Source organism: Pelobates fuscus, chromosome 10 (assembly GCF_036172605.1).
Source record: "Pelobates fuscus isolate aPelFus1 chromosome 10, aPelFus1.pri, whole genome shotgun sequence".
NCBI classification, from domain to species: domain Eukaryota; kingdom Metazoa; phylum Chordata; class Amphibia; order Anura; family Pelobatidae; genus Pelobates; species Pelobates fuscus.
The window spans coordinates 37,102,698-37,125,400 of record NC_086326.1 but is presented as its reverse complement, the minus strand read 5'-3'; the positions used below and the strand labels follow the sequence as shown (position 1 = coordinate 37,125,400).

General features: G+C 37.9%; 1 protein-coding gene across 1 annotated transcript; it reads left to right on the top strand.

Moving 5' to 3' along the window:
- The first annotated feature begins 5,656 nt into the window (after nt 1-5,656).
- Nucleotides 5,657-11,366, top strand: AICDA (activation induced cytidine deaminase). Its single transcript, XM_063433809.1, has 4 exons — nt 5,657-6,095; nt 6,842-6,957; nt 9,041-9,715; nt 10,858-11,366. The coding sequence occupies exons 1-3, from the start codon at nt 5,657-5,659 to the stop codon at nt 9,092-9,094; spliced, it is 609 nt and encodes a 202-aa protein (XP_063289879.1). The 3' UTR covers nt 9,095-9,715; nt 10,858-11,366.
- Nucleotides 11,367-22,703: the final 11,337 nt, after the last annotated feature.

Sequence of the window (22,703 nt, the reverse complement as noted above, 5' to 3'; positions counted from 1 at the left end):
AGTTGTCTTAACCCCTAGGGGTAAGTGTGTTTACTTTTTAGCTCTCCACTTTTGAAACTATTGATTAATTTTTTACCACATCGTTTCTATCTTCATCTATTGTATTCTGATAGGCTTGAGAGTCTCTATAACTGTGTGGTAGCTGCTACTGCATTATCTTATTTGCACTTTATTGTATCTAAAATGACTTGAAGCACAGAGTACTTTGGGGTTTTTATGTTATATGTGTGTACCTTTGTTATCTGTGTGTGCATGTGTTATCTGTGTGTGTGTGTTTGTGTAAATATGAGTATATGTTATCTGTGTGTGTCTTTGTATGCCAGTGTATGTACATGTGTCAGTGTGCATCTGTGTGTATGAGTTAGTGTGTATCTGTGTGAAAGAGTCAGTGTGTATCTGTGTGTGTCAGTCTGTGCGCGAGGATGTATGTGTCAGTGTGTGTGTCTGTGTGTATGTGTGGGGCAGTGTATGTGCATACATCCAGCAATCAAATGCCAACACTATAGGGGTGTAGTGTGTGTGTGTGTGTAAGGGGTGCAGTGTGTGTGAGAAACATGCAGTGTGTGTGTGAGCGTGCAGTGTGTGTGTGTTTCTATATGTGTTTGAGGTGTGCAGTGTGTATGTGTGTGTGTGTCCAGGAAGGCACACCTTACCTTTGCCCAGGAGCGGGGACATTACAAGCCCTGCGGTCCAGTAGTGAAGCCCTGGTAGTCCGGTTGTGAGTGCACTCTGCAGCTCCTGAGACTAGAGTTCACTCCTGTTATGAGAACTGGTCTGAGCATTGCCATGGCAACCACAACAATGCTCCGACCTTGTGAGAGGAACCTACAGGACATTTTGGAACTCCTGGTTAGAGCCTCCGGTGCTCCCTCTTCTCTCTGCCAGATTTCAGTGCCTGTGTGTTGGTGATGGAGATCTTTGATCTCCCTACTGGCCCGGCATGGCACTCTGCATGGCCGGTGCTTGGATAGTGTCGGGTCTGAATGGGCCAGCACTGGAGATCCTCTGATCTACCATGCTGGACTCGGCCCATGGCCATTGTGGCCCACCTGGCATTTGCTCGATGGCCAGTCCAGGCCTGCCCACAACATCTGGAGTGCCGAAGGTTACCTGCCCCTGATCTAGCCAGTGGTTGTGGACATTGTAGGCCTTCTGTCAGGTAGCTCAACAGTGATTACTGGTGGGTAGGAAAGGACAGTCAGCTAAACTTTCTTGTTTGACTCCCAAGCCCAAGGCTGACCCCTATATTCCTGTTACACTGAGCATTTTCTTTGTTTATAATTATCTAATTTATATATTCAAACTTTTTGGAATTTGTTCTCAATTTTTTATTAATTAATTTTTTTAGTTTCAAATAATTGAACCAGATTTCTTTCAACTTTTGCTCTGATTATTTTTATTATTGCCTTGAAGTTATTTCTCTTAGTATCATATACTCACACTGCATAGTTAAAAAATCAACTTAAGGAATTAACCTTACAGATCAAGGACAAATAAATGTTTTTTTCTGTTACAGTAAATAACACGTTGTGTTTGTGATGTCTCTATAAAGTGAAGATCTCATTGGCAGCTGATCAGATGAAGAATTCCGTTTAATTGCAAATTGTTTTTTTAAAATGAAAAAATATTTGAATTTTGTTTTGACCGTTAGCTGTGACGTCTCAGAGTGACGTGATTTGATGTATTTTAAGGCTGATGTGATTCAGATGCAGAGTTGCAAGCATCCAGAATGGACAGGTGAGAACCCTCTACTAGTATCGCTCTGAGTGTTGGTCGCTCAGTTTCTCAATCTGACTCACTCTCGCTTTTACACAAAACATTGAATATCATGTTAAACTCACAAGGGAATAATAATGTCAATGGCAGAATATACACAGTCTAAAATATTTGATTTACACCCAATTTAACTAACATAAACACTCTCTCTGTATTCTGATACTCATTGTATCTTATCTCTTATACATGGACTGTATCCTGGTCTGAACTCCACACTCAATTTATCCTGAGCTGACAACCAGGGACATTTATCAAGGAAAATCAGATGCTATTTTAGGTGCAAAATTCTAAATGTTGAGAGACATTTTATGATCCCCATGGTCATTGCTCCTTATTGAGCACTAGGATAGCACCTGCTTTACCTACATTCATTTAATCCTGATCTTGAGACTCTCACTTTATCCTCACTTACATTCTCTCACACATTGTATCCTTATGTGAAACCCTTCACTTTCTCCTGATTTGTTTGTTGATCTGCACTAACTGTTCCCTAACCTGCACCCACTCACTTTGTCACGATCTGCACCCACTCACTAAGAGTTGACTTCGAAATTGATTAAAACACATGAATTTTCAATTTCTTTTTTTTCTGAAATCTAAATGTGTGTTGACATTACTGTGTAACTGTATACAAGGCCATGTTAATTTTTGTGTGTGTTCTTGCATGTCTGTGTGCATGATATATTTATTGATACTGTCTCTGACAATGAGTTTGTTTGTATTTTAAGAAACATGTTAATAAAATAACATTTTTACATTCACTGGTAATATTTACATTATCTTTATTACTTTTTTATTATTAATATGATTTACATGTGTTGCTAATAATGTTGGGTTGTCTTGACCTTTTGTATCTATGTTGTTTAAATATTTATGTTGACTAAAATATTTAAAGGTAATAATAAACAACAAGTCATAAATATTTACTGTAAACAATATATCACAAGCCTCAGTGTGTTTGTATACATGTATGTATGTGTGCATATATATATATATATATATATATATATATATATATAGTTTATGTGTATACTATATGTTTGTGTGAACTATATGTGCATGAACTGCTTATGTTTGTACTGTATGTGTGTGTTCTGTATTCTTGTTAGCTTTCTGTTTTTTTTTCTCTGCTTCTGTCATACAGTACGTGTGTTCATTTGTTTATGTGCAGTGAAAGTGTCTACTTGAGTATATATATGTATATGTATTAATATATTAATGTCCGAATACTTGACAAAAGGTTGCTTTAAGGACTCCATGCTTTGATACTGGTTCCAGTGCTCAGCCAGGTGTATTAATATAAAGATACGGAAGGAATCTGGGAAATATTGGCATTCAGGGTACTTGTGAAATAATGCCGGTGGTTCATTCATAGGAAAACGCATTTGTATGTTTGTTTCAGTTGCTGCCACAGCTATTATCAAGATTTGGCCACGAGTAAACCACAGAAATATCTTCACATGCATGATTGAGTGTCAGTCTCTGTGCTGGTGTTTTGCTGTGTGTAGCTGAGTGTGTGTGCTTGCAGTATGTTTAACGTGTGTGTACTGATGTACCTGTGTGTTTGCAGTATGTTTTGTGCATGAGTTTATGTATTTATGTGCGTAAGTATATTGCAAAATATATAGTCAATATGTGTGTACCTGTAAAGTGTTTTTTGCATTTAGTTTGGTGTGTGTGTGCATATTTGTAACTGTGGGTGTTTATGCATGGTTTGGTGTGTGTTTAGTGAATGTGCGTGTATTTGTACGTGAGTGTTTTTGCATTATACTGTGAGTGTACTGTGAGTGTTTTTGCTTTAAACTTAGCATGCATGCCAGTGAGTGTTTAGTGGATGTGTGCATATTTGTATCTGTAAGTGTTTTGTATTGATTTTGGTGTGCATGTCTGTGTATGTATGCTTAGTAAATGTGTATATATTTGTACCTGTGGATGTTTTTGTATTAGGTTTGGTGTGTATGTCTGTCTTTAGTATGTTTAGAGTGTATATTAGTACCTGTGAGTGTTTTTGCATTAGTTGTATATGTTAGCGTGTGTTTAGTGGATGTGTGTGTATGTGTTTGTACCTGTGAGTGTTTATGAATTCATCTTGGTGTGTATGTCTGTGTGTGTGTTTAGCAAATGTATGTATATGTGTACCTGTGAGAGTGTGTTTAGTGTGAGTGTATATTTATACATGTGTGTTTTCTGTATGTTTCGTGTTTGTGTATTTTTTGTACTGTGTTTGCATTATGTGTGGGTTTTTTTTCATTCTTTATTTAAGCTTGAGCAGCGAGAACAGCAAAAAAGATCAACAGTGGTTAATGCAGTAAAACACAGAATTATTAGATACAGTAAAAACATCACACATATATAAGGTATCACAGAGGATTGCATTTTGTGTTTGTGTTTGTTTTGTGTAGTTGTTGTATTGCATTATGTATGTTGTGTGCATGTTTGTGTTTACCATCAATTTGATGTGCTTGTCCGTATTATCACCTTTGCGTACGTATGGCTAGAACTGTTCACTGTGTTTACATAAATGCAGCAGTTACAGTTATTAATCCTCTCAGTGGATATCCCTTTTCACTCACTAAGAAATTAAACACCTCCCTCCTGTGAGGGGGAGAGGTGGGGAAATACATCTGCGATCAGGCTCATTTCTGGTAAATTCCCCTGACTCGGTGAGAGACAATTCAACCTTTAAATAAATGTAACATATAATGCATTATTACTGTTATTAATTAGTATTATAGAAAGAGATATGAATGCTGGAAGCATACTATAGTCAGAATATGGATGAGCACAGTTTAGTGTTATTTTAACAATGTAAGTTATTTACTAAAAACCCATCCTGTTTGGGAAAAGGGGAAACTTTGCAAGGGGAAACAGGCTATCTTGGGTGGGGGTTATCCTTTGGATGGGGTGAAAGGCTTTTTAAGGTAGAGAGGTAGGGAGTTATCCATTGGATGGTGGTGGGGATATGCTATTTGGGTGAGGAGTTATCTTTTAAATGGGGGAGCAGGCTGTTTGGGTGTGGGTTATCCCTTGAATGGGAGGGGCAGGCTATTTGGGAGAAGGAGTAATCCTTGAATGGGGGACAGACTGTTTGAAGTAGGGAGTTATCCTTTGGTGGATATCTTCAGGTGGAGAGGTAGGTAGTTATGCTTTGGGTGGGGGACAGCCTGTTAAAGTTGGAAACGTAGGTAGTTATGCTTTGGGTGGGGGGACAGGCTTTTTAAGGTGGAGAGGTAGATTGTTATGCTCTGGATGGGGGGACAGGCTTTTTCAGGTAGAGAGGTCGGTAGATATGCTTTGGATGGGAGAACAGGCTTTTTAAGGTGGAGAGGTAGGTAGTTATGGTTTGGGTGGGAGAACAGGCTTTTTAAGGTGGAGAGGTAGGTAGTTATGCTTTGGGTGGGGGGACAGGCTTTTTAAGGTGGAGAGGTAGGTATTTATACTTTGGATGGGGGAACAGGCTTTTTCAGGTAGAGAGGTAGGTAGTTATGCTCTGGATAGGATCATTTTGTTTGCAGAGATGGGTTATCCTTTGTATCGGGGGGTGGCAGACTGTTTAGGATGGTCCTTGGGGTTATATTTTTGCACGCAATAAGAGATGCAGCTGTTTTTGGGATGGATAAATCTCCTTGGGATGTAGAGAGCACAGGTAACCATGCTAGCTGCGATGAAATATTCTACAGACAACCAAAACATTGCGGTTGACAGATAACCTGTTGGTTTAATTTGAACCTGCCAGTCACAGGGAACTACAAGAGCATTAAGCAGATTACATGCAAATGTGTATCTCTCTGTCATGGAGCACTTGTATGACATTTAAGTTGATAACAGTTTTGCAAGGTTCATTGTGCATAATACGTATATGAATATACAATCACATATAATGCATGCTTCCTCCAGCCTCCTGTTGAAACGCAATAAATTCCTGTACCACTTTAAGAATCTTCGCTGGGCGCGGGGCCGACATGAGACCTATTTGTGTTATATTGTCAAACGGCGCTACAGCTCGGTCTCCTGTGCAATGGATTTTGGATATGTTCGCAATCGCCATGGCTGTCATGCCGAGATGTTGTTCCTGCGGTACCTGTCAGACTGGGTGGGGCAGGACCCATACCGCGCATTTCGAGTCACCTGGTTTACGTCATGGAGTCCATGCTGGGACTGCTCTAAACGCACTGCAGAGTTCCTCCTGGACCACCCCAATCTCAGCTTGCGCATCTTCTCTGCACGCCTATACTTCTGTGAAGAGCGCAATGCAGAGCCTGATGGGCTGCGGAAACTGCAGAAAGCAGGAGTGCGGCTGGCGGTGATGAGCTACAAAGGTAAGAGATTCATTTAATCTTTTGCTGATTTTCTGGCATCCCTCACCCCTCATTTCACCCCTCACCACAAATTACAGGGATGCTCCAGACCTCGGCTAAGATAGAGGTAGGCAACCTTTGGCACTCCAGATCTTGCGGATTAAATCTCCCCTTTATTGCTCTTACAGCAAAAATGCTGGCAATGAATCATGGGAGATGCAGTCCATAACATCTGGAGTACCAAAGGTTGCCTACACCTGCACTAAGAGGTAGATTCCATTATTTGCTCTCTACGGCAATACACTAAGAGGAGAATACCATGTCTATGGCCATACATTGCAGATAAGAAGTTGCCTTGTCTAGCATTTGAAATGGCTCATACACTGATGGAGCTTGACTCGAGGAATATGTGAGTCTTATCACATTTAGCTAAATAATATGTCTTTCTTGTATTGAGTGTACTTATTGACAGGGGACATTCCCCTTTACCAATCTTCACCCATTCCCCTGACTACTCTGATAAACTACAAGATTTTTGTTTGTTTTTTAACAATTTGACTTCACAAGTTGATAGAGAACATAAAATTCAGTAGCAAATGTTCACTAAGCAAATATATAACCTGTTAAAAAATCATTTAAAAAAAAATCTTTTCTCGCCATACCATCCATGTCTTATTTTCTTCAGAACCTTACAGAAAGAGGTATCTCCCCCTCTGCAAATCTCTTTCCCTGTCTGCATAACCGGATGAGTACTTTGTCTCTTTTAGATTATTTTTATTGTTGGAACACATTCGTGGAATCACGTGAAAAGAAATTTGAGGCTTGGGATGGGTTGCATGAGAATTCAGTGAGATTGGCTCGAAAACTCAGACGTATTTTACAGGTGAGTTCTACAGAAGCAAAAAAAAAAGCCAAACATCCATGGATATTTATGTGTTTATTTTAATTAATGATCATCCTTCTATGACTCTATTATGCCTCTCTCAGTAGTGAAGAACTCTTATGTCCTCCTTTAGAACTTATGCTCTTCTACAGTTGAATGCACGGTAGTAGGATAGTAACCTCAAATGTCAAATCTAATATATTAATTTAGAAAACAAAAATTGGTCTTAGTCCCCAAGTCATCTTGATCTTAGACCACACTGCCACCATGGGCCACTCGAACCACAACGTCAGCTTCCCTGAGACGGTTTCTGACAGTTTGTGCAGAAATTCTTTGGTTATGCAAACCGGTTGTTGCAGCAGCTGTCCTGGTGGCCGGTCTCAGACTATCTTGGAGGTGAAGATGTTGGATATTGAGGTCCTGGGTTGGTGTGGTTACACGTGGTCTGCAGTTGTGAGGATGGTTGGATGTACTGCCAAATTCTCTGAAATGCCTTTGGAGACGGCTTATGGTAGAGAAGTGAACATTCAGATGTAGATAGATGTGTGAACAATATTTGAAAGAAATAGGCCTTTTGTGTACATAGCAAAAGTCTTAGATCTTTGAGTTCAGCTCATGAAAAATGGGGGCAAAAACAAAAGTGCTGCGTTTATAGTTTTTAGTGTAGTATAAATGCTGCACATACAGAAATATATTACCTTTCGTGACAGGGCTAGTTACACCTCCAGCACAGGGGCCTTTGGCAGGCCAGAAAAAGTATTTTCACAGTTTAAGGGGGGTGGGTGACCTATGCCCAAAAAGGCATTATAAAGAAAAACCCTTATTAGTTAAATGGGTTGGAGTAACCCTTTAAGACAGTGTCTAAATTGTTAGCATTGAAGCAGAAACTATATTTTGCCACAGTTTTCCAAAATCTCTACTAGAATGTGCAAATAATGACCTCAATTTATTATTTTTGGATAAAATTATTTCATATTTTGAAAAAATAGTTATATATTTTGATATTTTTTGATATATTGATATATTTTTATATACATGATATAGTATGATGATATTTTTAAAGGGACACTTCACTGCCCAAATGCAAAACAAATGAAAAACCACTGTTTAGTAGATATACCTCCAATGAAAAATGCAAACCTTTAATTGTGGATTTTTTTCTTAAGGGATATATCTAAAAACAGTTTGAAAGAGTTCCAGATCTCTTGTCTGCAGCCTTTTCAAGCCCTCCCTTTCTAACCCCGCCCAGACTTTCTGTGGGTGTCCAATCACAGATTTCCCAATGCAGCTCAATGAGAAGTCTTTGCAAGGCAGGTGGTCTGAGCAATTGCTACATCCTGAGTTTAGCGCCACTGAGCTAACATCCTGCACGCATATACCCTCAGGGGTAAAGTTCTATATTCAATTTAGGGTCATAAGTAAAGTTTTACATTCAGAGAAATAAACTTAGCGGAACTTATAACTTCAAAAGAAGCAAATTCCCAGATGTTGTAGGATTTACATTTCAAGCTATAATTGTTTCCTAAATCCATTCTTTCTAGCTAGCTCCATTTACATTCGTCAGCTCTGATCTTGCTTAATTCAATATTTTATGTTCACATTTGCCAGTAAATATTGCGAAATGCTGATTTAATCTTGACTTATCTCATTTAAAAAAAATCTTAAAATTAAGCCATCTAGAGTTTAGCTTTCCTTATTTCATAGTTTATTAACTCCAACATTCACCATCTACCCTGTTCTCTTTACTATCAAATTCAATAGATGTCTTTTACATTTGCTTTGTTGTCTCACAATCTACACTTTTTGCTAATTCTCTCTGTCTTTCTTTCTCTTTTGTATTTTTACAGTTTTCCTTCTTTCTAGTTTTTCTTCATTTCTTTTGAACACCATTTGTTCTCTCTTATCTCTCCTTTTCTATTTTCACATTTTTAATATTTTTTTGGTTTTCACTCTCTATCTATTCTTTCTGTTTCAGACTTCCTTCTCTATTTTTTTCCCTTCTAATTTTCTTTCTTCATTGTTTTATTTTCAAGTGTTCTCCCTCCATTAATTATTCCTATCTTATTTTATTCTTCTATGACAGCCTCCATATGACATGGAAGATGTCCGAGAGGCCTTTGATCTCCTTGGACTCTAAACATGAAAATTATCCAGCGTATAAGAACCAAACAACAGCTGTGACCCAAAAATGAGAAAACTGAATGTGCTTTGCATCTCAGACTCGTATCCTAATAAAACAAAGGAGCAGAAGCCACTCTAGATCCAAGACCAAATACAAACTGTACCAGTCAAAGAGTAAACTCAGATCCACTAAAATTAGTGTCATAATCTAGAGAATTTCATGCCACAATTGTGACCAAAGGCCCCATATAAATCCATATAACTATCTACAGTTTGCTAAATGGTAGCCTGTATCAGAGCCAAATTAGATCTAGATTGAGATTGCATACAAGTTAAATATAGGTGTCCCAACAGCATCATCAGTTGATTCTCACATTTTAGCAATTCAGATCAAGATCACCAAAATCAAGGACAACAACAGAACCAAGGCTTAAAGAGAAATGGAGTCCACAAGTCCACAACAAAGCAGCGATTCATCAAAGTCAAGAATCAACACAAAATTCATGGATCTACACCAGCTCCAAAAGCAGAACCAACACCAAAACTGAGACTGAAACCGGACCTAGGATGCAAACGACAATATAAGGCCAAAACCATGATCATAGTTGGTTCCAGAAAGAAGATATACATAAATTAAGTCTAAATACAAAAAGAGAAGTCCTGCGCTTAAGCTGCAAGGACTACAACACACATCAGCCCCAATATATAGTAAAAACCAAAGAAAAGAAAATGTTACTTGCGCTTTTTCCTTAATCCCTATGTATATTTAGACAAATGGAGGTCATTTAGTTGCTCCAATGGCCATTGGAGGGATGCCCGCCTGCCAACGTCAAGGCAGACCCCCCCTAAGCGGGTCCTAACACTGACCCTTCAGCCTGCTTCCTTGAGCTTCTGGCAAAGATATCTCTAATGAGACAGAAAGGGGTATTTTTTATATACACCCCTTTACTTATTAACCCTTAATAGGGAACACATGGGATGGGTAGCAGCATTGTAACCAGGCTGTGTGATACAAAGTAAATACAAATACAAAAAGAGAAGTCCTGCGCTTAAGCTGCAAGGACTACAACACACATCAGCCCCAATATATAGTAAAAACCAAAGAAAAGAAAATGTTACTTGCGCTTTTTCCTTAATCCCTATGTATATTTAGACAAATGGAGGTCATTTAGTTGCTCCAATGGCCATTGGAGGGATGCCCGCCTGCCAACGTCAAGGCAGACCCCCCCTAAGCGGGTCCTAACACTGACCCTTCAGCCTGCTTCCTTGAGCTTCTGGCAAAGATATCTCTAATGAGACAGAAAGGGGTATTTTTTATATACACCCCTTTACTTATTAACCCTTAATAGGGAACACATGGGATGGGTAGCAGCATTGTAACCAGGCTGTGTGATACAAAGTAAATACAAATACAAAAAGAGAAGTCCTGCGCTTAAGCTGCAAGGACTACAACACACATCAGCCCCAATATATAGTAAAAACCAAAGAAAAGAAAATGTTACTTGCGCTTTTTCCTTAATCCCTATGTATATTTAGACAAATGGAGGTCATTTAGTTGCTCCAATGGCCATTGGAGGGATGCCCGCCTGCCAACGTCAAGGCAGACCCCCCCTAAGCGGGTCCTAACACTGACCCTTCAGCCTGCTTCCTTGAGCTTCTGGCAAAGATATCTCTAATGAGACAGAAAGGGGTATTTTTTATATACACCCCTTTACTTATTAACCCTTAATAGGGAACACATGGGATGGGTAGCAGCATTGTAACCAGGCTTAAATTAAGTCTACTTTAAGGCCCAAAAAAACTGGTCTACATTCCACAGCAGAATCAATAACAATATTCATATATAATTCCCATCCAAAGAACTATGACACAGAGTCCACACAAAATAAGATCCAATATTAAACTCCAAATGTTAACTCTGCGGAGGTTCCAAAACCCCACCTAGGGTCCACAAGTAAAACATGTACAAAATCTAATGTTTTCACTAGAATTGACACCAAAACCAGACCAATATTAAACGTACAATGGGGACAAACACGAGATAACCCCTGAACATGCATCCAGAAAAAAACTAGTTAAATGACATCTGGAGTTACTACAACAAACATAAATGGGAGAAATTTAACATAAGAGTTGAAAGCAGAAACAAAACTCAGACCAGCTCTCAACGCAACCTTCAAGAAACAAAGTCAGATTTCATATCACTACAAGTATTTGTATACGATGAAATAGATCGTTTAACAGACCTCCTTAATACTGGACATCTTGCAATCATTTCATTTGCATTAATAAAGCATTAATACATATTTTATCAAAAAAACTGAGTTCACAGATCCGGTCACTTAATACTGATTGTTTTTCACATGTACAGTATACATATAAAAAAAACCTATGCACATGATGTGAACTGTATATTGTGGGCAAATAATGCCATTGGGTGGATGACATACATTAAAACTATGAGACTGACATTTTAGTGATTTATTAAGATAGCTTCAGTTCACTATACATAACACATATATATATATATATATTGTTTAAAACCTCTAGGATAATGCTGTAAACCAGGTGTGTCCAACCCTCGGCCCCTGGGCTGCATTCGGCCCTGAACTGATTCTAATGCAGCTCGGTTGCAGTATGGGCTGAAGGGCGGCGAGGGAGGCAGAAAGCCTATTACTTACTGTACTATTTCTGCATAGCTTCCTCGCGCGCTCTGCAGTGAGCTGGCTGCTGGGATATGACATCATCCTGGTATTGGCATCAATACTGGGGACGCTAGGAACCTATGCATTAACAGCACTGTGATCCCATCCCAGTAGCAAGCACAGGCCACCAGGAGAGTATCTACTCCAGCCCTCCCAGAGCAACGTAGGAAGGTTGGGTGGACCTCTTCATTACTAAATGTGTTTGAAAGAATGTGATTTTTGTGTGTGTATGCCAGTAATTATGTGTGCATGTGATTGCGTGTCTGTGATTGTATGTGTGTGAGTCTGTGATTGTGTATGAATATGTGTGTGTATGTGATTGCGTGTCTGTGATTGTATGTGTGTTAGTCTGTGATTGTGTATGAATATGTGTGTGTATGTCTGTGAGAGTGTGTATGTCTGTAATTATGTGCGTAATTGTGTGTATGTGTGTGTCTGTGATTGTGTTTGTCTATGTCTGTGATTATGTGTATGTCTGTGATTATGTGCATGTCTGTGATTGTGTGTATGTCTGTAATTGTGTGTGTGTTTAACCCCTTAAGGACACAGGACATGTGTGACATGTCATGATTCCCTTTTATTCCAGAAGTTTGGTCCTTAAGGGGTTAAGTCTGTGATTGTATGTGTGTGTAGGTCTGTGATTATGTGTGTGTGTGTGGTTATGTGTATATTTATTTACATGTGTATGTGTTTAGTAGATAGCTCCCTAATTTGGTATCCTTAAATATGGCAATCCAACATAAGGATAACAAATAAGGGAGTTATCTACTAAACAAATGAAATATCAAAATTAAGAAAAGGACTTTTGAAGTTTTATTATATGAATTAATTATATATTTTATATACGGCCCAAGACAATATGTTTTCGCTCAATGGGGCGCAGGAAAGCCAAAAGGTTGGACATCCATGCTTTAATTATTTCATGTAATTAATGGATAATAATGGACAGATCACTTTTGTCCAATCTGGAGACTCTAATCTGGGACAGATATCCTGTTGTGTCTGAGATTAGTCAGAGTTACAGTCTGTGTGGCCACCATTTCCATGGCTACAATTTGTATGCCTACCACCTGGGACTGTAACTCAAACTAATCTGAGGCAGCCCTAGGCCGTGCATGTCCCAGAGCTGACTTTACAGCAATATCCTGCCCTTAACCCTTACACTACCCTAACACACTATGCTAAACATGAACCTTTACACTACACTAGAATATTACTAAATCTTAATCACTACACTGCAATATCACTGAACATTAACCTCTATACTACACTAATACTGTCACTAAACATTAACCTCTATACTACACTAATACTGTCACTAAACATTAACCTCTATACTACACTAATACTGTCACTAAACATTAACCTCTATACTACACTGATACTGTCACTAAACATTAACCTCTATACTACACTAACACTATCACTACACATTAACCCCTACACTACACTGCAATATCACTAAACATTAACCTCTATACTACACTGATACTATTACTAAACATTAAAGCCTGCACTACACTAACACTATCACTACACATTAACCCCTACACTACACTGCAATATCACTAAACATTAACCTCTATACTACACTGATACTATCACTAAACATTAAAGCCTGCACTACACTAACACTATCACTACACATTAACCTTTACACTACACTGCAATATCACTAAACATTAACCTCTATACTACACTAATACAATCACTAAATGTTAAAGCCTGCACTACACTAACACTATCACTAAACATTAACCCCCTACACTACACTACGATATCACTAAAAATTAACCTATATACTACACTAACACTATCATGAAACATTAACCTCTATACTACACTACAATATCACTAAACATTAACCTCTATACTACAATGATACAAACACTAAACATTGACCCCAACACTACATTACAATATCACTTAACATTAACTTCTACACTACATTATAATATCAATAAACATTAACCCCTGCACTGCATGAGAATATTGTTAAACCTTAACCACTACACCACAATATCAATATCCTCTACACTACACTAATACTATATATTAACCCTACATCACACATGAGAATGACACTAAACCTTAACCACTACACTAGAATATTACCAAACATTAATCCCTACACTACACTAATATATGACTAAGCATTAAGCACTAGATTACACCACAACACTACAATATCACTAAACATTTACCCCTACACTACACTAAAATGTTACTAAACCTTAATCACTACACTAGAATATCAGTAAACATTAACCCCTACACTAAAACTGTCACTAACCATTAACCCCTACACTACATTACAATATCACTAAACATTAAATCCTACACTACACTAATAATATCACTAAACATTAACCCCCTACACTACATTACAATATCACTAAACATTAACCCTTACACTATATTAGAATATCAGTACACTTTAAGCACTACACAAATATTATCACTGAACATTAACCATCACACTACAGTATTGCTAAACATTACACTACACTAATACTGTCACTAAACATTAACCCCCTTCAATACACTAGAATATCACTAAACATTAACCACTACACTACAATATATCTAAACATTAACCCCACACTACTCTAATATTAACACACCTAGCACTTACACTAGCAATAACCCTAACCTGATTATATGTGCATAAATTAAGAAATAGTCAAAGCAGTGAAGTGTGTATTATTGGAAAATAATGCCATCTCAGGGATTTGGAGACATTTATAAATCCCTTGCTCATCAGTCGTGTGGTTTATAATATGTCTCCTAAACTTCTCGATGATAATATAATCCACAGTTCACCAGTATGTATCAAACATAAATACAGTGGAATCTAGGAACTCGAACGGTCCCGTTCTCGAACAATTCGAAAGTCAAACTAAACTTTTGAGTAAAAATGTTTCGGTATGCGAACGATCCTCGGTACCCGAACACATCATGCAGCATTCAACTCTATGGTAATCTCGTTGGTAAACTCATTGGTAGCTCATTAGTATGACGCATCTCCATTCTGTTAGGAAACAGCTCTCTTTTCTAAGCATACAGCTCCATTCTGTCAGCAGAGCTCCATTCTGTCAGCAAACAGCTCCATTCTGTCAGCAGAGCTCCATTCTGTCAGCAAACAGCTCCATTCTTTCAGCAGAGCTCCATTCTGCCAGCAAAAGCTCCATTCAGTCAGCAGAGTTCCATCTAGTCAGCAGAGCTCCATTCAGTCAGAAAAACTCCATTCTGTCAACAGAGCTCCATTCAGTCTTCAAATAGAGTTCAATTCAGTCTTCAAATAAAGTCCTATTCAGTCTTCAAATAGAGTTCAATTCTGTCAGCAAACAGATCCATTCAGTCTTCAAATAGAGCTCCATTTTGTCAGCAAACAGCTCCATTATCTCAGCAGAGCTTCATTCTGCCAGCAATAGCTCAATTCAGTCATCAGAGCTCCATCCAGTCAGCATAGCTCCATCTAGTCAGCAGAACTCCATTCTGTCAGCAGAGCTCCAATCAGTCTTCAAATAGAGTTCAATTCTGTCAACAGACAGCTCTATTTAGTCTTTAAATAAAGTTCAATTTAGTCTTCAAATAGAGTTGCATTCAGTCTTCAAAGAGTTAAATTCAAGCTTCAAATATAGTTGCAATCAGTCTTCAAAGAATTAAATTCAGTTTTCAAATGAAGTTCCACTTAATCTTCAAATAGAGTTCAACTCAGTCATCAAATAGAGCTCCATTCTGTCTTCAAATAGAGTTGCATCTAGCCTTCAAATATAGTTCAATTTAGTCTTCAAATAAAGCTCCACTAACTCTTAAATAAATTTAATTGAGTCTTCACACAGAGCTTGATTCAGGCTGCAAAAAACTCAAAAACTCAATTCAGTCTTCAAATAGAGTTGCATTCAGTCTTCAAATAGAGTTCAATTCAGTCTTCAAATAGAGTTCAATTCAGTCTTTAGATAGAGTTGCATTCAGTCTTCAAAGATTTTAATTCAGTTTTCCAATAGAGTTCAATTCAGTCTTCAAATAAAGTTCCACTCAGTCTTCAAATAGAGTTCAATTCAGTCTTCAAATAGAATTCAATTTGGTCTTCAGAGTTCCACTCAGTCTTCAAATAGAGTTCAATTCAGTCTTCAAATAGAGTTGCATTCAGTCTTCAAATAGAGTTCAATTCAGTCTTCAAATAGAGTTCAATTCATTCTTCAGATAGAGTTGCATCCAGTCTTCAAAGATTTTAATTCAGTCTTCCAATAGAGTTCAATTCAGCCTTCAAATAAAGTTCCACTCAGTCTTCAAATAGAGTTCAATTCAGTCTTCAAATAGAGTTGCATTCAATCTTCAAATAGAGTTCAATTCAGTCTTCAAATAGAGGTAAATTCAGTCTTCAAATAGAGTTGCATTCAGTCTTCAAATAGAGTTCAATTCAGTCTTCAAATAGAGTTCAATTCAGTCTTCAGATAGAGTTGCATTCAGTCTTCAAAGATTTTAATTCAGTTTTCCAATAGAGTTCAATTCAGTCTTCAAATAAAGTTCCACTCAGTCTTCAAATAGAGTTCAATTCAGTCTTCAAATAGAATTCAATTTGGTCTTCAGAGTTCCACTCAGTCTTCAAATAGAGTTCAATTCAGTCTTCAAATAGAGTTGCATTCAGTCTTCAAATAGAGTTCAATTCAGTCTTCAAATAGAGTTCAATTCATTCTTCAGATAGAGTTGCATTCAGTCTTCAAAGATTTTAATTCAGTCTTCCAATAGAGTTCAATTCAGCCTTCAAATAAAGTTCCACTCAGTCTTCAAATAGAGTTCAATTCAGTCTTCAAATAGAGTTGCATTCAATCTTCAAATAGAGTTCAATTCAGTCTTCAAATAGAGGTAAATTCAGTCTTCAAATAGAGTTGCATTCAGTCTTTAAATAGAATTCAATTCAGACTTCAAATAGAGCTCCACTAACTCTTAAATAAATTTAATTGAGTCTTCACACAGAGCTTGATTCAGGCTGCAAAAAACTCAAAAACTCAATTCAGTCTTCAAATAGAGTTGCATTCAGTCTTCAAATAGAGTTCAATTCAGTCTTCAAATAGAGTTCAATTCAGTCTTTAGATAGAGTTGCATTCAGTCTTCAAAGATTTTAATTCAGTTTTCCAATAGAGTTCAATTCAGTCTTCAAATAAAGTTCCACTCAGTCTTCAAATAGAGTTCAATTCAGTCTTCAAATAGAATTCAATTTGGTCTTCAGAGTTCCACTCAGTCTTCAAATAGAGTTCAATTCAGTCTTCAAATAGAGTTGCATTCAGTCTTCAAATAGAGTTCAATTCAGTCTTCAAATAGAGTTCAATTCATTCTTCAGATAGAGTTGCATCCAGTCTTCAAAGATTTTAATTCAGTCTTCCAATAGAGTTCAATTCAGCCTTCAAATAAAGTTCCACTCAGTCTTCAAATAGAGTTCAATTCAGTCTTCAAATAGAGTTGCATTCAATCTTCAAATAGAGTTCAATTCAGTCTTCAAATAGAGGTAAATTCAGTCTTCAAATAGAGTTGCATTCAGTCTTCAAATAGAGTTCAATTCAGTCTTCAAATAGAGTTCAATTCAGTCTTCAGATAGAGTTGCATTCAGTCTTCAAAGATTTTAATTCAGTTTTCCAATAGAGTTCAATTCAGTCTTCAAATAAAGTTCCACTCAGTCTTCAAATAGAGTTCAATTCAGTCTTCAAATAGAATTCAATTTGGTCTTCAGAGTTCCACTCAGTCTTCAAATAGAGTTCAATTCAGTCTTCAAATAGAGTTGCATTCAGTCTTCAAATAGAGTTCAATTCAGTCTTCAAATAGAGTTCAATTCATTCTTCAGATAGAGTTGCATTCAGTCTTCAAAGATTTTAATTCAGTCTTCCAATAGAGTTCAATTCAGCCTTCAAATAAAGTTCCACTCAGTCTTCAAATAGAGTTCAATTCAGTCTTCAAATAGAGTTGCATTCAATCTTCAAATAGAGTTCAATTCAGTCTTCAAATAGAGGTAAATTCAGTCTTCAAATAGAGTTGCATTCAGTCTTTAAATAGAATTCAATTCAGACTTCAAATAGAGCTCCACTAACTCTTAAATAAATTTCATGGACTCTTCACATAGAGCTCCATTCAGTCTGCAAAAACTCACCATGGGTCCCAAGGATATTAGCCAATCCAAGAGGAATAATTGTGAGAATGACAATAGAGTTGAAGAAAGAAATTATTTTAAAACATGAAAGCAGTGTCCGTGTCTCTGATCTATCAGTACAGTTTGGTAGGCCAAATCTACAATTTGTACCATATAATATATAAATAAAGACGCCATCAAAGGAGCCAATGTTGCTAGAGGGGTGAAAGCGATTACAAAACAAAGAAGCCATACACTAGAAGAAGTAGAATAGTAGAATAATTATATAAGTAATTTCAAACTTCAAAAAGCTTTACACCAAAGCACTGTTCCTTGGAGAGTTCTGGAAAAATCATTTTAATATCCTACATTGTTTACACCTCATAGATAAAGCATGGACGGATGTGTTTTATAGGACCCGCCTGGAGGAAATTGTGGCCACAAGCTGTCCCTGAAACAGTCTATGAGGGTATTGAACAGGATGCTCCTGTTGTTGAAGAAATTGTGTCTCTGGGGAAATCAATGGGCTTGGAGGTGAATGATGAAGATGTGGAGGAGTTAGTGGAGGATCGCCAGAATAAACTCACCACAGAACTCCAAGACCTTCAGATGGAGCAGCAAAAGAGGGCATCTGAGGAATTGAGGAGGAGGAGGAGGAGGTAAGGAGAAATGTTCCTAGTGGACTGATCAAAGAAATGTGTGCAAAGTGGTTTGAAGTGCAAAATTTTGTTGAAAAATATCACCCTGAAGTCATGACACAAACATGTTCAATGATAATGCTACGTCTCCCTTTAGACACATTTTAAAACATAGGCAACAGCAAGTCTCGATAGATACATTTTTAGTGAAGAAAAGGTCCAGTGAGCCTCAACCTGGTGTCAATGGTGTGAAACGATCAAGGGAAAGAACACCAGAACAGTTAGAACCTATTGTAATTACGGAAGGCGACTCCCCATCCAAACAATGATAGCTCTTCTCCTTTCCACTTACGCCATCAACTCTCATCATTACAGGTAAAGTGCAGTGACATTTTCGTTTAATTTACTGTACATTGTGTTTATTATTTTATTTCTATATGATTTTATGCATGTAAGACATTAATAAACAATAACATTTGTGTTATAATGCTGTAATTTTGGGGGTCTGGAACGGATTAATCAAATTTACATTAATTCCTATGGGAGATGTTGATTCGGTTCTTGAACAAATGGGAACTCGAACAGCCTTCTGGAACGGATTAAGTACGCGTTCCGAGGTTCCACTGTATATGTCTCCATTATTTTCTCAGAGTCAGGTTATAAAAAAACTTTTGCCACTAGATGGCGGTATGAGCCCTTGAATAGGACATTCTAATAGTTCACAAAAAATGCAAGGATAGATGAGTTTACTACCAAGATATATAAATATATATATATATATATATATATATTTTTTTTTTTTTTACTGGATAACAGTGATAAAGAATACTAAGAATCTTTAGCAATAGAGTTGTGTCATTTCCCATATGACATCCCTGCATGTATTGAAATATGTAAGATTCAGATTAATTCCACCCTATAACTAGGGAATTTCCTCCCATATGAAAGATAAAAACAAGACGGGATAGTCAGCAACAAAAAGTAAAGAGAGGAAAAGAAAAGAAAAGTGTTGAGGATCCGAAGGGCCTGTTAGAATTTGGAACACTTTTTGCAGTAATAAGGCACAACCAGTAGGAGTACCTGGATTTGGGTTCATGTTCCTTGTAGGTTAGTGGTGGCACTGGGGTTTTAATGGGGTATAGGGAGTCCATGCATCAAATCTGAAAAAGGGGGTGAGCAAAGGTGAGTCCAAAGATCAGGGCATGCAGGTAGGTAATGCAGTCATGTGATAAAGCTTGTTTAGAGACAAAAGGGCTGGGAGGCCTTACCTTTTGTGACAATTTATCCCTCTCCCCTTAGAATGGGACATGGTTTGAGGAGAGCCCTCAGTAACTTCTGTTTATGTACATCCACCTTCTCTTGTTGCAACTACTTGTTTGTTAGTCTACCTATTGCTCAGCACCACAATCATCCAGAAGACACAGGCCTTTGTACACACAGCCACTGGTCTTCGACAACTTCACCGCACTTCGCTGCTCTCACCATGGAGTCCACATCCCACCAGACTCACTAAAATCTGGAGGTGGAAAATACTCAGGGACACCACTTGGGAAGCAAAGGAATGCAGTGGTTGAGTAAAGGCCTCAAAAATCAGAGGCCCCATGGATCGTGTGTATGCCACTGAGTGTGGCATATATAGACATCACAAGAGGAGGTAGGCCTCAGTGATATATCATGTTGTTGCAAGGTAATATAGACAATAACTAGTCCATCTGGTAGGGAGAAGAAATCTTACATTTTCTACCATAACCTAGTACATAGTATATGCTCCTTATATTTGTATTTGTAATTATAGTATTTGTCATTTGTAATTAGAAAAAATAGAAAGAAATGGAATCCATGTGAAAATGGGTGTAAAAGGGAATAAACACCACCTCCTCACTCATCCCATGCATCAGGAGGGCACTCCAGCAATGCCCAAAGGCTTAACCCTAGATACTAGCAACAGAAAGCCCTGTCAGAGCCTCAGATACATCTGGGAGGAAATAGAATGTTGACGCAGGTGTAGCAGCATTAACATTTATGACATCATAGCATGACATCACCTTCTATTATCTTACTGCTAAGGATCACTGTACCTAAGTAGAAAGGTGTACAGGTAGAGGTGTACAGGACGGTATAGGGGAGAATATTATAATTCTAATTACAAATATCAGAAACAAAGAAGCAAAAATTTACAAACTGTGAATATAATGCTGACTGGAGATAAAGACGTAGGCACCAAAGCATTTACATTCAGGGGTGTCATATTATTTCAACTTGTATAACCTTCAAATACTGAAGTTTCTTCAGAGAAGAAGAACATCATAATAAGTGCCAGATGAATAAAAGCTGTCAATATCACGTGTGTTTTCTAGATATGAGTCTTGAATTGGCTCTTAAAGGGTGTGTGACATATATAGGCTTCACAGGAGGAGGTAGGCCTCAGTCATATTTCTTGTTGTGGCGAGTTATTATAGACATTAACTTGGGTATCCAACTACTCCATTTATTTCACTTACAAGGTTTCAATACCCAAGTGTGTCCTCTATAATTTATAATTTACTTCCGAGTGTGCTTATTTTCTTGCAACCAGCATGGCCAACTTTTTAAACCAACTTAAAGACCCAAATCAGTGGTGTATGGACGCCGATAAAGTGTTCACTGATAAGGAGAGTGTGTTTGTCTCTCAGGACACCAGTATTGATTCTAAGTTTAGAGCCATATCCAATGCGTGTAAACAACAGATTAGACTGGGTTGGGAAATCTCATCCATTCAGAATTATCTTAATAAATCGATGATCCCTAGGGGCCTCAGAATACAAGTAATGCCTAACATGCAAATGGAGGATACTGCCCTCCTAAAAGAATGGGAGGAAGCAGCGAATTTATGCTCCCGTACCTTCATGGACATCATCTGTAGATTTGAGAATCAAAGGTTGGAACAAGTCAATGCTAATGTCAAAGATGCAGTCGAGGCTGTACAAAATAATAAAGACGACCCAACCTTTGACTCCCAAGAGCTTAGACTCCAGCAAAACCTGAATAAATATAAAGATATTATAAAAAATCGGAAACACAAAAAGTTTATAAGGGATAACTCGGACTACAAAAATGGACGAGTTTATAGAAGGTTTAATAGGAAAAATGTACGCACTGACTCAGACCAGTACTCCACATCAGAGTATGAGACGTCTGACACGGACACTGAGGGTTCAAGTACAGGTTCAATACCCTCTAATACTACCCAAACTAGAGGTATCCTAAAGAAAGGGGTGGCTTTTTTAGGCCAAAACCCCCGAGAGGGGGAACCCCAACCACAGTACAGGCAAACAAGGTACAGGGGGAGGGCGCGCAAACGGTATTAAACACTAGCAGCAAAATCATCAATCTCTCTGATAAAGCACTCACTGAATCTCAGGTTAGAATCCTTGCGAAAGGGCTGTCTTTTGTCCCTGTCCCTTCATTTAACAAGTTTGAGTGGATAAAGGATATTCATCTTTTTCAAAGAAGATTAGCCCTGCACAAATTCTTTCTCATAGAGAAGGAAAAAAGAGCAAAGGAGTTGGGATTCAGTGTGAGAGAATACCAATGCCTTAATGAACTGGTATCTTTACTGGATGAGAATGATGGTTTACCCTCTCTACCGTACACTGATCTACGATACAAAAGCAAGTTCACACCAAACATTAAAGACTTCAAAAATATTGATATGTTCGTAGAATCAACTTGTAATATGATATCTGAGCTGAAGTTGGAGTCCCTCCAACCCCGACCACATAGCAACCTCTCTAGAAATGAATGGCAAGCCTTGTGCGATTTACAGGACGATGATGACATAATCATCAAGCCAGCAGACAAGGGGGGGAACATCGTGGTACTAAATAGAACACAGTATATACGATTAACTCTAAATATACTTAAAGACAGGACCACCTACAGAATACTAAGTATAGACCCCTCAGTTAAGTTCTTGTCAACCTTGAAAAATCTCTTGGATAAGGCCTTTGATGACAAAGTTCTGGGTAAAGATGAATATATATTCATCTACGTGAAAAGTCCGACTGTGTCCACATTCTACTGCCTACCAAAGGTACATAAACAATATGAGACCCTTACAGCTAGACCCATTGTGTCCGGTTCTAACAATATAACCTGTAAGGCTAGTATCTACTT

Bases quoted from the DNA above. Each gene is read 5' to 3' on its own strand.
- AICDA (XM_063433809.1), top strand. From the start codon at position 5,657: ATGCATGCTTCCTCCAGCCTCCTGTTGAAACGCAATAAATTCCTGTAC. The intron at 6,096-6,841 runs GTAAGAGATTCA...TGTCTCTTTTAG, and splicing joins GGCGGTGATGAGCTACAAAG to ATTATTTTTATTGTTGGAAC. The intron at 6,958-9,040 runs GTGAGTTCTACA...CTTCTATGACAG, and splicing joins AACTCAGACGTATTTTACAG to CCTCCATATGACATGGAAGA.